We start from the raw sequence: 16038 nt of genomic DNA, 5'->3' as shown, positions 1-16038 counted from the left end.
TTTAATCCACCACCAAACACATCTTCCCTTCACCCACCCTGTCGGCATTCTGTAGGGACCGTTCCCTCCAGAACACCCTGGTCCACTCCTCCATCACCCCCTACATCTCAACCCCCTCCCATGGCACCTTCCCATGCAACCGCAGAAGGTGCAACACCTGCCCCTTTACTTCCCCTCTCCTCACCGTCTAAGGGCCCAAATACTCCTTTCAAGTGAAGCAGCATTTCACTTGCACTTCCCTCAATTTAGGCTACTGCATTCGCTGCTCCCAATGCGGTCTCCTCTACATTGGAGAGACCAAACGCAGACTGGGTGACCGCTTTGCGGGACACCTTTGGTCTGTCTGCAAGCAAGACCCAGACCACCCTGTCGCTTGCTATTTTAACACTCCACCCTGCTCTCATGCCCACATGTCCGTCCTTGGCCTGCTGCATTGTTCCAGTGAAGCTCAACACAAACTGGAGGAACAGCACCTCATCTTACGACTGGGCACTTTACAGCCTTCCGGACTTAACATTGAGTTCAACATCTTCAGATCATGAACTCTCTCCTCCATCCCTACCCCCTTTCCAATCCCCCTTTTTCCAATAATTTATAATATTTTAAAAAATATATTTTTCTTTTCCCACCTATTTCTACTATTTTAAAATTTATTTCCATCCATTGTTTTATCTCCACCTTTTAGCCTATTTCGATCCCTTCCCCCCACCCCACCCCCACTAGGGCTATCTGTCACTTGCTTGTCCTGTTTTCTACCCTTAATGTCACCATTTGCACATTCCTTAGCTAATATCACCACTGTCAACACCCCTTTGTCCTTTTGTCTATGACATCATTGGCAATCTCTTCTTTGCCTCCACCTATCACTGGCCCACTATCCAGCTCTACCTGTCCCACCCCCCTCAAACAGCTTATATTTCACCTCATTTCTATTTTTCCTTAGTTCTGATGAAGAGTCAAACGGACTCGAAATGTTAACTGTGTTCCTCTCCGCGGATGCTGTCAGACCTGCTGAATTTTTCCAGTTATTTTTGTTTTTGTTTCAGATTTCCAGCATCCGCAGTATTTTGCTTTTATCTAGTTTAATCTACTTCCCTGGTCTACAGAATATAAAAAATGTAAAACTCACCAATTACCTAACTGCTCACTTAATGAATGCCTCTAGACTTCAGCTCTCATTCCTTCTCTTGGGCCTCTCGTCTTGTAAAAGACCAGAACAGCACCTCTTCTCTCAAGGCATAGAATACTCTCTCTCACTCTCCAGTTGAACACTCTGTAAAAGTTGTATTCTGTCATGCTTGCCTCTGTACTATTTCCTCCATTTAGAAAATATTTTCCTCAGTCAAAAGTCAATGATCTTGCACCTTCCCATGTTGAAGTCCATCTGCCACAGGGTTGTGCACTTAGTTAATCTATCAACGATTCTGCAACATTCAGTTCCTATCCCATTTACTTTACTTAGTGTCATCACAAACTAGGATGTAAGCCAAGTCACTTAGAAACAAAGTAAAAAGTTGGAGCCCCAGTACAGATCACTGGGAGAATCACTAGTCACCGCTTATCAATTGTGTTAAATAGCCAACATCGCTACATTCTTGTCTCCTGTCTCTGAACTAATTCCCTACAGATACCAATGTCCATAGGCATACATGCAGTAAATGCGTAGTAAGAGGACAGGTGGGGCTGATTAGGGATTAAAAAGAGGATCTCAGGAAGTAAAGAGCATAGCTGATGTACTAAACAAATACTTTGCATCTGTACTTACTAAGGAAGAGGATGTTGCTGAAATTATAGTGTAAGAGGAGGTAGTTGAGACATTGGATGGGCTGAAAATTGATAAAGATGAGGTATCAGAAAGGCTGGCTGTACTTAAAATTAATACTGAGAGAAATAAGGGTGGAAATTGCAGAGACACTGGCCATAATCCTCCAATCCTTCTTAGATTTTTTTTTTATTCATTCATGGGATGTGGGCTTCGCAGGCTGGGCCAGAATTTATTGCCCATCCCAAGATGCCCTTGAGAAGGTGGTGAGCTGCCTTCTTGAATCGCTGTAGTCCATGTGGTGTAGGTACACTACAGTGCTGTTACGAAGGGAGTTACAGGATTTTAACCCAGTGACAGTGAAGGAACGGTGATATATTTCCAAATCAGGATGATGAGTGACTTGGAGGGGAACTTCCTGGTAGTGGTGTTCCCATCTATCTGCTGCCCTTGTCATTCTAAAAGGTGGTGGTTGTGTGTTTGAAAGGTGCTGTCTAAGGAGCTTTGATGAAGTCCTGCAGTGCATTTTGTTGGTGGTACACACTGCTGCTACTGTGCATCAGTGGTGGAGGGAGTCAATGTTTGTGGATGTGGTGCAAATAAAGCGGGCTGCTTTGTCCTTGATAATGTCAAGCTTCTTGAGTGTTCTGGGAGCTGCATTCATCCTGACTTGTGCCTTGTAGATGGTGGACAGGCTTTGGGGGAGTCAGGAGGTGAGTTACTCGTCGAAGGATTCCTAGCCCCTGACCTGCTTTTGTAGTCACAGTATTTATATGGTTAGTCCAGTTCAGTTTCTGGTCAATGGTAACCCCAGGATGTTATAGTGGGGGATTCAGTGATGGTAATGCCATTGAACGTCAAGGGGCGACGGTTAGATTCTCTCTTGCCGGAGATGGTGATTGTCTGGCACTTGTCTCACTGGTGAATGTTACTTGCCACTTATGAGCCCAAGCCTAGATACTGTCCAGGTCTTGCTGCATTTGGACATGGACTGCTTCAGTTTCTGAGTAGTCACAAATGGTGCTGAACATGGTGCAATCATCAGTAAACATTCCCATTTCTGACCTTTTGATGGAAGGAAGTTCATTGATGAAGCAGCTGAAGATGGTTGGGCCGAGGCCACTAACCCGGGGAACTCCTGAAGTGATGCCCTGGAGCAGAGATGACTGACCTGCAACAACCACAACCATCTTCCTTTGTGCTAAAGTATGACTCCAACCAGTGGAGAGGTTTCCCCCTGATTCCCATTGACGCCAGTTTTGCTAAGGCTCATTGATGCCACACTCGGTCAAATGCTGCCTTTATGTCAAGGACAGTTACTCTCACCTACAGGGTAACAGATACAGGGTGGTTCCAGAGGACTGGAGAATTGCAAACCTTGCACTCTCATTCAAAAAAGGACGCAAGGTTAATTGAGCATCAACAGGCTAGTTAGTTTAACCATATTGGTGGAAAGCTTTTAAAAAGTATAATCCAGGACAAAACTAACAGATGAGTGTGGATTAATTATGGAACAGATTTGTTATGTAAATAATTTTTTACTAACTTGATTGAGTTTTTTGATGAAGTAACTTAGAGGGTTGATGAGGGTAATGCAGTTGATGTTGTGTATATGGACTCCCAAAAGGTGTTTGATAAAGTACCACATAATAGGCTTTCAGCAAAGTTAAAGCCCATGGAATAAAAGGCAGCATAGTTACAAAGTTGGCTGACAGGAAGCAGAGTAACAGTGAATATTTGTTTATTTGGGTTGGAGGAAGATATACAGTGGGATTCTCCAGGGGCATTACTAGGACTGCTGCTTTCCTTGTTATATATTAATGACCTAGACTTGGGTGCACAGGACACAATTTCAAAGTTTTCAGATAACACAAAACTTGTGAACTGTGAGGAGCCTAGTGATAGACTTCAAGAAGACACAAACAGGCTAGTGGAACAGGTGGATATGTTTCAGATGAAATTTAATGCAGAGAAGTGTGAAGTGATACATTTTGGTAGGGAGAACGAGGAGAGGCAGTATAAAATAAAGGATACAGTTCTCAAGGGGATATTGGAAGAGAGAGACCTGGGGAATATGTGCACAAACTGATGAGGGTGGTTAAAAAGGCATAGGGCTTTAGAGTGCAACAAAGGCAAGGCAGTTATGATGAACCTTTATAAAAAGCTGATTCATCTTCAGCTGGGGTAGTGTGTTCAGTTTTGGGCACCACACTTTCAAAAGGAAAGCGTTAGAGAAGGTACGGAAAAGATTTACGGGAATGGTTCCGAGGGTGAATGACTTCAGTTATGTGTAAAGATTGGAGAAACTGTGGTTATTCTCTTCAGTGGGGAGAAGGTTGAGAGGAGATTTAATTGAGGTGTTCAAAATCATGATGGGTCAAGGTAGAGTTGATAGGGAGAAACTGTTCCTATTGGTGGAAGTGTTGAGAACCTGAGGACACTGATTTAAGGTAAATGGCAAACAACGACATGTGGAAAAACATTTCTATGCAGTGAATGGTTTGGATCTGGAAAGCACTGCCTGAGATCATATGATGGAGAGAGATTCAATTCTAAGAGATTTGCATAAGCATCTGAAGAGAAGCAAACCTGCAGTTCTATGGGGAAAATATGAAGGGAGTGGGACTAGCTGAGATGATCTTGCAGGGAGTTGGCATGGACACAAAGGGCTGAACGGCCTCCTTCCATGCTACAACCATTCTATAGGCTGAATTTTATGGCCCTCCGCTGGCAGGTTTGGTGGAAGGGGCCATCAAATTCCCTGGATGACCTTCTCATTGCCCTCCTGCTTGCCCCGAACTGTTCACAATTATACAGGGGATGAGAATCTAGGCCAGTTGGCCTGCCCATGCCCCAACTGAGGCCCTTAAGTGGGCAACTAATGATCTCCTAAGGGCTGTTTCTGAGGCTGACGGGAGGACTTCAGGGAAAGGCCGCCAAGACACCCTGCTCAGGCCTCGAGTGGGAAGGCAGGGGAATCGCCTCCCTCAATGGCTTCCTTTACACATTGGGCGCTCCTCCCCTTATAAGGTCTGGACCCCAGGGGTGCTCCCTCACCCCCAGTCTCTCCATCAAGACTCACTCTCTCCCCAGCTCCCTGTGCCTCACATCCGCTGCTCTCTGTGAGACCACCTACATTTACCTGGTCCTGGGCACTGGTACTTTGAATCTGTAGACTACTTGCAATTCCAGTACTGGCCTCTGTTGCTACTGGTGCTGCTGGGACGACAGAGCTGCTGGCCAATCAGATAGGCCGGCAGCTCTATGAGGTGGGACTTCCTCCCAAGTGAGGGGCGCAAATCCCATCCCCAGCTAATTAATGCTCCTTCGAGCATTAGATGGCTGCGGGGCAGCCAGTACCGACAGGGATGTGTTTCCCCACTGACTCTTCAGGTGACAGGGTGGGAAATTCTGCCATCAGAAAATTCCTGCCCTATGATTCTACGTGAAAGCATTGCCTCCAATGCCACATGCTTCCATTTTTCCTAAGTCTCTTGTGTGGAATCTTATTGGATGCTTTCTGGAAGTCCATATAAACAACATCCATAGACACTCAACTATCTACCACTTACTCAAAATTTTCAACTAGTCATGGTTGTCTACGATCAGTTCACGTTTGTCCAAGTGCTCAGTCACTTTGTTCCTAATAACAATTCTAGTAACTTCCCCACAACCGATATTAGACAAACAGTTCAATAAGTTCCTGGAACAGTCCTGGCAGTTTGGAGGGTGGCAAATGTAACCCCACTATTTACAAAAGGAGGGAGGGCAAAAACAGGGAATTACAGACTGGTTAGCCTCACATCAGTAGTAGGGAAAATGCTAGAGTCTATCGTAAAGGATGTGATAACAGGACACTTAGAAAATATCAACAGGATTGGACAAAGTCAACATGGATTAATGAAAGGGAAATCAAGTTTGACAAACCTACTGGAGTTTTGTGAGCACGTAACTAGCAGAATAGCTAAGGGAGAACCAGTGGATGTGGTGTATATGGATTTTCAGAAAGCTTTTGATAAAGTCCCACAAAGAGATTAGTGTGTAAAATTAAAGCACATGGGATTGGGGGTAATACATTGGGATGGATTGAGAATTGGTTAGCAGACAGGAAACAGAGAGTAGGAATAAATGGGTATTTTTCAGAGCGGCAGGTGGTGACTAGTGGGGCACTGCAGGGATCAGTGCTTGAGTCCCAGCTATTCACAATATATATATCAATGATTTGGATAAGGGAACCAAATGTAATATTTCCAAGTTTGCTGGCGACACGAAACTTGGTGGGAATATGAGTGGTGAGGAGAATGTTAAGAGGCTTCAATGCGATTTAGACAAGCTGAGTGAGTGGGCAAATACATGGCAGATACAGTATAACGTGGATAAGTGTGAAGTTATCCACTTCGGTAGAAAAACAGAATGGCAGATTATATGGTGATAGATTGGGAAATGTTGATGTACAAAGGGACCTGGGTGTCCTTGTACACCAATCACTAAAAGCAATCATGCAGGTGCAGCAAGCAGTTAAGAAGGCAAATGGTAGGCTGGTCTTCATTGCGAGAGAACTTGAGTACAGGAGCAAGGGTGTCTACTTGCAGCTGTACAGGGCCTTGGTGAGACCGCAACTGGAATATTGTGTGCAGGCTTGGAGGGCCGAGGGACCTGTTCTTGTGCTGTACTTTTCTTTGTTCTTTTGATCTCCTTACCTAAGAAAGGATATACTTGCCATAGAGGGAGTGCAGCGAAGGTTCACCAGACTGGTTCCTGAGGTGGCAGGATTGTCGTATGAGGGGAGATTCAGCTGACTAGGCCTGTATTCACTGGAGTTTAGAAGAATGAGAGGGGATTTCATGTTGATAGGGCTGGACAGACTGGATGCAGGGACGATGATTCCTCTGGCTGGGGGGTCTAGAACAAGGGGTCACAGTCACAGGATAAGGAGAAGCACATTTAAGACTAAGGTGAGGAAAAACATCTTCACTCAGAGGGTGGTGAGCCCGTGGAATTCTTGACCACAAAAGGCTGTCGGGGCCAAATCACTGAATATATTCAAGAAGGAAATAGATAGATTTCTAGACTCTAAAGGCGTCAAGGGATATAGGGGAAAGAGTGGGAATATGGCGTTGAGATAGAGGATCAGCCGTGATCACGTTGAATGGTAGAGCAGGCTCGAAGGGCCAAATGATCTACTCCTGCTCCTATTTTCTATATTTTCTCTGGGAAGAATTATCCCATCGGGGTGGGGGGGTGAGTTCAGATGCGGGTGCGTGTGGGCACGCCTCTGATCGGGGGTGCACCGCCATTTTACGTGGGTGGGCCAATTAAGACCCGCCCAACGTGATGTCTGCCAGGAAGCGCTATGTGCTCCCTGTGCGGGCAGGGGGGAATCCCTCAGCCAAGAGTGCGCTCTTTCGCGCATGCGTGTGAAAGAGCGCACTCATCTCCCTGAGGCTAAGTGCTGCCTCAGGGAGATTGGCGCAAATTTAAAAATGGTGAAGGGGAAAAAATAAAATTTTCCTGACATGTCCCCTTATGTGACACTGTCACATGAGTTGGGACATGTCCATCACTTTTAATCAAACATTCATTACATTTTTAAAAACCCTCATGAAGCCTCATTCCACCTGTGGATGAGGTTTCATGCTTTTTCTGAAGCCTGCCAGGGCTCCTAGCCTGCCCGCCAACCTAGGTCCATTAATTATTTCAATTAGTTTTTCAATGGCCTCAATTGTCCGTTGACAGGTCGGCGGGTGCACAGCTGATTCGGCTCCCCCCCCCACCGACCTGAAAATTGAAATGAGGCAGATTGACGTTGGGAGTTCCGCCCGACATCATCCCAAGTCATTTTAAGCGTCGGTGAGCGGGCCCCGTGCCCCCGCTCGCCGGCCTAAAGATACTGGCCTATGTTTCTATGGTTACTCTCTCAAATAATGAGTGACATTGACAATTTTTCAATCCAAGCAGACAATTCCTGTACCAAGAAAGTTTTGGAAAACCTAACTATTATGCTATTCTTTACTTTGCTGCTGCTCAATAGATTTGATTTTCACAGCCTTTCAGAATACAGCTGATTCCATTACTAGCTGACTGACACTATACGTTCACTTAACAATTAGTGTTTGTCCCTCTTGAGCTATTTCCTTGAGCAGGGATCACATGCCCATCTGCTTTCTATAATCTAAATGTTTGCATGATTAACTACGTCTGACTCATTGTTTGATTTTTAACACCCTGTTATAGTAAAGAAAGGCCATATGAGGACAAACATTTGGCAAGTTTTAATATATGCATTAATAGTTTATTAATCTATTGTAACCACTTGACCATTTCCATAGTAACTGGAATTCTTGATTTTGAACACTGTGATTGCTATGTCAAAACAATATGACTGAAAAATAACATTTACTCTTATTGATGGCGTCTTAGGAAAAAGGGGTACATTGCCTCACTCTGAAAGGGGTGGTAGTTGCCTTTAAGTTATGCTACTGAGCAGGCAGAAAGACAAGCAGCAAAACCAAGATGCAGGTCTTGCAAACATCTTTGTTGGGTTCCATGAAAAACGTGTCTTCGATGGAAAGACACCTAATTTCTTACCCCTCACAAATTTCCGATACATGGATGTTTGCTATTTTTAAATCCACAGCTGCATGTAATAATTTCTTTACATGTCTTAACAGGCTCCAACCTGCGCTCAAATTCACCTTTGAAATGGTGCAGTCAAATGAACTCCCCTTCTTTGACGCTCTAGTTGAGAAATCTGCCGGGAGTTCTCTAGCACAGTCCACCTCAAGCCTACCTTTGTTGGTCAATATACGCATTGGAGCTCTTACAGTTCCACAAGCTATAAAATTGGTCTTCTCAGCAACCTTGTAAAACTATTTGCTCACGATGCAAGCTTGATGCTGAAATAGGGCGCATCAAAGGCATCCTACAGAATAATAGCTACCCTGATCAGATCATTTCGCGCTATATATCACATAAACTCAATAATGGGCCTAAGGCCATCACTGTCGGCCCTGAAAAGTGCCTAGTCTACCTCAGATTACCCTGGAAGGGCAAGGTATCTCAAAAAATTTCAGCAATAGGTGAAGTTAGCTGTTTAACGCTGCTACTATGCAGCAGTAACACAAATGGTATTCTCCATTAACAGGATGCTGCTGTCAAGCCAAAAAGGCATTCTGTCTATCAAACAAATTAGTAGTGTGGTATATGAATTTCAATGCCAGTCTGATGCTAGGCCATACATCCCAAAGACTGACGGATCATATCAAACAACATGCCCTAGCCGCTGTTTGCAATGGGCAGGGTACAGACCATACCCAATCAGCCTGTGCTTGCAAACTTCAAAACACAGGGTACAACATTCTGCGATTGGGCAACATTTGCTGAATAATCCTCAATGTGCTCAGAATTACACTGGCAACCAATTTAAGATTGTCAGTCAGGTTCACAGTGTGGTGCACTTGCGTGTACTGGAAGCTACATATATTAATACACAGGGCCCTGCAGACAGAAAGAACATGTACACACATTGCAAAAACAGAATTACCTGGAAAAACTCAGCAGGTCTGGCAGCATCGGTGGAGGAGAAAAGAGTTGACGTTTCGAGTCCTCATGACCCTTCGGCAGAACTGAAGTATAGTTAGGAGAGAGGTGAAATATAAGCTGGTCTAAGGTGGGGGGCGGGGGGAGAGAGAAGTTGAGGGTGGGGTGGTTGTGGGGACAAGCAAGCAGTGATAGGAGCAGATAATCAAAAGATGTCACAGACAAAAGGATCAAAGAGGTGTTAAAGGTGGTGATATTATCTAAGAAAAGTGCTAATTAAGAATGGATGGCAGGATACTCAAGGTACAGCTCTAGTGGGGGTGGGGTGGAAAGACTAACAAGGTATTAGTTGCCCCCACCTTAGACAAGCTTATATTTCACCTCTCTCCTAACTATACTTCAGTTCTGCCGAAGGGTCATGAGGACTCGAAACGTCAACTCTTTTCTTCTCCACCGATGCTGCCAGACCTGCTGAGTTTTTCCAGGTAATTCTGTTTTTGTTTTAGATTTCCAGCATCCACAGTAGCTTTTAGCTTTTTGTACACACATTGCTCCTGTTTCAGCTAAACAAAATAAGTGAGCCATTTGTCAACTCATTCCTCAGGGCAATGCTCTGACCAATCAAGGTAAAGCTGCCTGGTTTAAATTTCAAACAATGCTTGGCAGTTAACTGTCAGTCACCATCACAGGTGCATCCTCCATGGCAACGCCTCTATCAATTAGAGTCCACGTGCCAACCAATCAGCACTCTCTTCTGGTACAGTATAAATTGATGTTTTCCCCTTATATTGGTATTCTTGCAAAGTGTCATGATGAGTGCAAGATAAAAAGCTTCGATGTCTCTTTTTTCAGCAATATTCAAGTTCTGCGTTACCAAACGAAAATTTCATGTGCATAGTTTGAGAAGAATTAAGTGGCTAAAAATACCTAAGAACTGCACAGGAATAGGAGTAGGCTATTCAGCCCTGTGAGCCTATTCAATTAGACATGGCTGATCTGTACCGTTACTCCATCTATTCGTAACCCTTAATAGCCTTGCCTAATAGGAATCTATCAATCTCAGTTTGAAATTTTTAACTGACCTCGCCTCAACTGCTCTTTGGGGGAGAGAATTCTGGATTTCAGCTATCCTTTGTGGCAAGAAGTGCTTCTGACATCACCACTAAAAGGCATATCTCTAATTTTAAGGTTATGCCTCCTTGCTTTGAACTCTGCCACCAGGGGAAATGGTTTCTTACTATTTACCTAATCAAATCCTTTAGTCATCTTAAATGCCTCAATTAGATTGCCCCTTAGTCTTCTATACACAAGTGAATAGAAACCTAGGCTATGCAACCTGTCCTCATAACTTAACCCCTTTAGCCATGATATCATTCTAGTGAATCTACATTGCACCTTCTCCAAGACCAATATATCTTCCTGAGGTGCAGTGCACAGAACTGAATGCAGTATGCTAAACAGGTTGCAAACAGAGCTCTGTTCATCTATATCACTGCTTTGTCCTGTATGTATTCCAGCCTTCTTGAGATAAAGGCCAACATTCTATTGGCCTGTTGTTATGTTTTGCCCACTGCTTGGACCCTTAAATCTCTCTGCTCATCCACAGTTCCTAGTTTCTCATAGTTTAGAAAATACCTTGATGTGTCTTCCTTGGGTTTAAAGTGGATGCCTCACACTTTCCACAATAAAATCCATCTGCCATGCCCCACTCACTAATCAATCTATGTCCTTTTGCAACTTTATTATCCCATCTGCATTATTTATCTGCCACCTAACCTAGTGTTGTCAGCAAACTTGAAAGATGGAACTCTGTTCCTTCAGCCAACTCATTTATAAACAGTGAAAAGCTAAGGCTGAGATGTGACCAGTGGTCACCCACTAATGAAACAGAATAGTTATTTTTGATGTACATTTAGAAGATGTTAATTCAGAAAATGTAATTTATGACATCAGGTACTTTACCCACCAGGTCTATAGTTTTAGCCATCTTTTTGGACTCATTATTGCACCAGGTTTCACACCAGAGCCATTCCTGTGGTAGGGATTTGATGGCCACCTGATGGATCATGTTATTGGGCAGATCCTGGAAGCAAGAAAAACAAAATTATGGCATTAATCCTTGAGGTCTAAATAAACATAACAGTATTTTTAACAATAAGAAATAGATGAATTAACAGTCACAATAATGAAAAAGAAATGAAGTTAGGTGTTTTATTACAATTATGCACCTATAGAATTTATCTCCTAATCAGATAAGGTAGTGTTTAAGGTTCAAGCAGCCAAATATGTAAATACACATGCTTCAATCCTGGAAACATTGTTAAATCTAATTAAATTTAACTTGCTAATGTGTCTTGTAACCAATCTGAGATAGATCATTCACTTGCAGTTATTTTTTTAAAATAATTGTCAAGAATAACAAAGAAATATTTTTTAATTAGCCTAACGCAAAATGGGTATTCTTGCTCTAATGCAGGCTGAATTCTTGCAAGAGAATTCTATTTTATTTCAGAGCTTTCAATTCTAGAGCTTGGAGAGTTCAGTGTGCAAATGCTGTGTCATTGACATTATTGTGTCAGACTTTTGCATTACTCACATCAACAAATCATGTAAGAGAAAACCCTGGCCCTAAATATTGCCCAATAAATCTACCTGCAGATTAGTGAATGTTGGACTGAGAAATGAATTCAATGCTTTTCAAACCATGTTAATTACTGACATGAATGCCTGAATACATATAAATACAAATCCAATAATGTGTCCATTGGTCACAAATACACTCTATAGAGACATCTTCAAAAACTGGTAGATAGCAAAAAAAAAAACTGCTGCCACTCCTTATTCCAGCCACTTTCGATTGCTGACTTGGGGCTGGTTTTTCACCACTGAGGTAGGTATCTCCAGTCAGGAAATTTCTTGACTTGGCAGACCCGCCTTGACAGAAAGAGTCCCATCACATGCAATTTTCACTCCAGGGCGGTGGGGATGTGATCAGGTCAGGCTGGTTAGAACTTCGGTTCTCTGAGATTTCAGCTCAGTTTTATAAAAGACTGTTAGGGTCTTTAGCCCTCACCACCCCCCCAACCACCTACCCCACCTCGTGCCCACTCCATGCACCTCACACCCCCTCATGCCACCTCCATAGCCACTCACCCAGTTTCCACTATGACAGACCTCAGGGGCCATGTGGAGATGAAAAAATAATAAACTTCTAACAATCTATGAGAGCTCTCACTCATACACACTTGATACAGAAAAAAAAGCCTTTGATTCATGAAACTCATTCAAAGATTTTAAATCTCCTCAAGTGGTCAATCTGTTATAAAAACAAACTTTCTTCAGTAGAAGTGTGCCCATACAAAGAACATAGAAAGTCAGCATGCAGGTAGAGCAAGCATTGAGGAAGGCAAGTAGCATGTTGGCCTCTATTGCACAGGGAGGTGGAGTACTGGAATAAATAAATTTTGCTACAGTTGTGCAAGGCTTTGGTGAGACCACATCTGGAATACTGTGTGCAGTTTTGATCTCCATATTAAAGGAAGGATGTACTTGCACTGGAGGCGGTACAGCAAAGGCTCACTAAATTGGTTCCTGGGATGAGAAGGTTGTCCTATGATGTGAAACTGAGCAAATTGGGTCAAATTCTCTCGGCTTTAGAGGAATGAGAGATGATCTCATTAAAACATACAATATTGTGAAGGGACTTGACAGGGTTGACACTGAGAGATTGTTTCCGCTGCTCAGGGAATCTAAAGCACAAGAGCACAATCTCAGTGTAAGGGACGGATCATTGAGATGAGGCACAATTACTTTACTCAAAGGGTTGTCAATCTTTGGAATTCTCTACCCTAGAGGGTTCTGAATGCTTCATGGTTGAAGATGGAATAGACAGTTTTTGGACTCTCAGGGAATCAAGAGGTGTGGGGAGTGGATCAGAAAGTAGAGTAAGAAGCCCGAAATCAACCATGATGGCATTGAATGGTTCAGCAGGCTTGTTGGGCCACATGGTCTACTCTTGCTACTCTTATTCTTGTTTACCCTTCTTGTGTTCTTGTGTTCAGTAACCATATTAAAGACAGCTAACCCTTTAATAGCCTCTTAAAACTGACAATCAAAATATGAACTCAGCATCCCCTGTTGAAATATGTGGTTTTGAGCCTTTAGAAACTCAGCTAAACATTCATGAAGGGCTCAGCCGTTATAGCAGCCCTTGGGAAATGTCATAAATGAAGCCTACTGAAACTGCAGAAACAGATGGTAATGCATTTTTCTAAAGCTACTCCAGATGTCCTGTCAATCAATGCACTCCAGCTGTGTGTGTTTTTTTACTCTGATCGCTGCAGCCTGGAATTTTTGGTTTCTAAAGAGCTGGGGATTTAAATGACTTCAGATCATAACACTTAAATAGACTGTTCCACCCTTCAAGATCATGTCCTCAATAAATTCGTGACCCCCACACTGCGGGTTAGGGTTAGGGACAGCGAAAATTGGGTCTGTTTAAACTCAGCATTATTTTTAAATGACCAGAGATTTGTGTTTTTCTTGAGCGATTCCTTTTCTCTGCCGATAAAAATTATATCGACTGGAAATGGGGTGTGACTTCTGTGTCCAGGTTTTGCCTGCCATTTTTAAAGGTCTCCAGATTTGTCCCAACTCTGAGAAAATCAGATACCCTTGGGACCTGAATAACACTTTTACCTTTATTTGCCATTTCTGCCAGAGGATACCAGCGCCAGGAATCACAAAACTACCCATATAATAGAAAACTGGGAGTTATTTCATTTAGAGTTTCTTCAACCCATACCACAATGATCAGAGGAGGTAGTTAGGCCAAGGTTATGTTAGGAAATAGAGATAGTTTAAGTAAGTTATATTGGTATTTGTTGGTATTAGGAATGAGTTTTAGCTTTAAAATTCAAGTTTAATTTGTATCTCTGTATCAGTGTTAAGAAAGATTTAAGAATTGAGATTTAGTTTCACGTTAAAAGGTGCTTGCATTTCTAATGAGGTTTTTACAACTGTTGCAGCTAGCTTAAACAAACAAGAGTGGAAGTATTGGGCTGTTGCCTAGCAACAGGGGTCCAGAGAGGCAGGTCGCTCCCATAGGCACACACACAGAAATGCTAGAAACTGCAGTTTGATTTAGAAGCTGTTGGAGTTCAGTTGGTTTGAAGAGAACTGTCAAGCAGAAACAACCTAGAAGGGGCAGATAGCCAGTCCCAAGCTAAAGTTGGTTGAAAGTAGCTGCCAGAGAGAGACTGGAGCAAAAGGGACAGATAGCAAGCACCAAGCTAAAGAAAAGACCCCCAAATCCAGGGGGGGTGGAACAGGAGAAAGTCGCAAGAAGACCTTCTAGCCGAAGGAGAGACGGTAACCCTGGAAAAGTGAGGGGCAGAGAGAAAGGCTTCAAACTTCAGATTTAAAGAGACAAAAGCTGCATAAAGCAGATTTAAAGCGAGAACAGCTTGCAAGAGGCAAGAAGGTCCAAAGACACAACTGAAGGTCTGCACCTCTTTGCTATGGGCATGTGAAGCAGTGGTACTGTTGTCGGCTGAGTCTGTGAGAGAGGGTTCATGGAAAACAGCTTGAATGCATGTGGTGATCCGGGGAAGAGGAACTTCGGAAGGAGAGTTTGAAACCCTGGAGGTGAACCCTTGCAGAAGGCGTCTAAGAGAAAGCATCGGTTTGGGAGAAGGTTCCAAGGCGAGGCTTTGGAAAGTGGAGATTGGAAACCCTTGTGTGAAAGACGGAGTGCAGTGAGACCGGTTGGCTCATGGTGTGTCAAGCGCCTGGGGGGAGTTGAGGAGAGATCCATAGCATCTGCTTCAGGTGGCATCTGTCACTTGGTTTCAGAGTGTGGTGTGTCTGACCACAGGATGCCTATTGGTTGACATAGACTGTGTACCTACTGTGAACATTAAAGTATAAGATAGCATTTGTAACCTGTGTTATCCTTACAAATCTGTAAATATCTGTAAAAGTATAGTTGTGGATGAAAGGGTATTGTAATATAGATCAACTCTTCTTGTTTAATAAATAAACTACATGTGCCAGGGATTAGTTCGCATGCCTTAAAATATAGACACAGTGCTGAATTTTAATTTGAAACAATGGGCGGGTTTTGGTTGGATGGGGCATTTAAAGCTTTAGCAATCTGATTCCTGTCCCAAATCCACCTCCAAACCCTCTATTTCCTGATTTAACTGGAAGTTAGACAGATGGGTTGGAATTTTAAATATGACCGTGAGGCTGTGAGCCTCATTATCATGCTGTTTTTCAACTTTAATTGTTGTCAGTCTGGCTTTTTGAGGTGAGGATATGGACTGGGTGGATTCATGAGTAAGTACCTTCATACTTACCTCCTGGCTTCAAGTACATGCCTGAGAAGCATCCATGACTTTCCCCACCCCACCCCAATCCCAGCTCCAAACTCTTCCTCATTCCTCTAAGCCCCTAATCCCCTCATCAACCAATGAGCCCTCTGATCTTCCCCACCCCCTCCCTTGGCTCATCTCGATTAGCCCCTACTCTATCTCTTCTGGTTGACCCTCCCCAATCTCCCATTGTAGGGGTGTTGGGGCAAAAGCCTTCCTTTAGTTGCCAGTTTCCCAAAGCCTGGAAACCTGGACAGCCAGATTGAAATTTAAAATGGACATTCAATCTGAGGCACACAGTCTCATTATAATATTTAAAATGACTCCTCTGCCTCCTGATAGCAGGCTGACAGTCTGACACTC

General features: G+C 43.4%; 1 protein-coding gene across 2 annotated transcripts in view; it reads right to left on the bottom strand.

Annotated features, from left to right (window-relative positions):
• uggt2 (UDP-glucose glycoprotein glucosyltransferase 2) overlaps positions 1–16038 on the bottom strand; it is a 400098-nt gene that overhangs the window by 16714 nt on the left and 367346 nt on the right. For both annotated transcript variants that reach the window (XM_078545909.1, XM_078545910.1), the window contains exon 38: positions 11268–11384. In XM_078545909.1, coding sequence (XP_078402035.1) covers positions 11268–11384 — 117 coding nt within the window. The remainder of the gene's footprint in view (positions 1–11267; positions 11385–16038) is intronic.

Source organism: Cetorhinus maximus, chromosome 7 (assembly GCF_964194155.1).
Source record: "Cetorhinus maximus chromosome 7, sCetMax3.hap1.1, whole genome shotgun sequence".
In the NCBI taxonomy this organism is placed as follows: domain Eukaryota; kingdom Metazoa; phylum Chordata; class Chondrichthyes; order Lamniformes; family Cetorhinidae; genus Cetorhinus; species Cetorhinus maximus.
The sequence above is the reverse complement of the archived record's forward strand: the minus strand, read 5'-3'. Positions and strand labels throughout refer to the sequence as shown.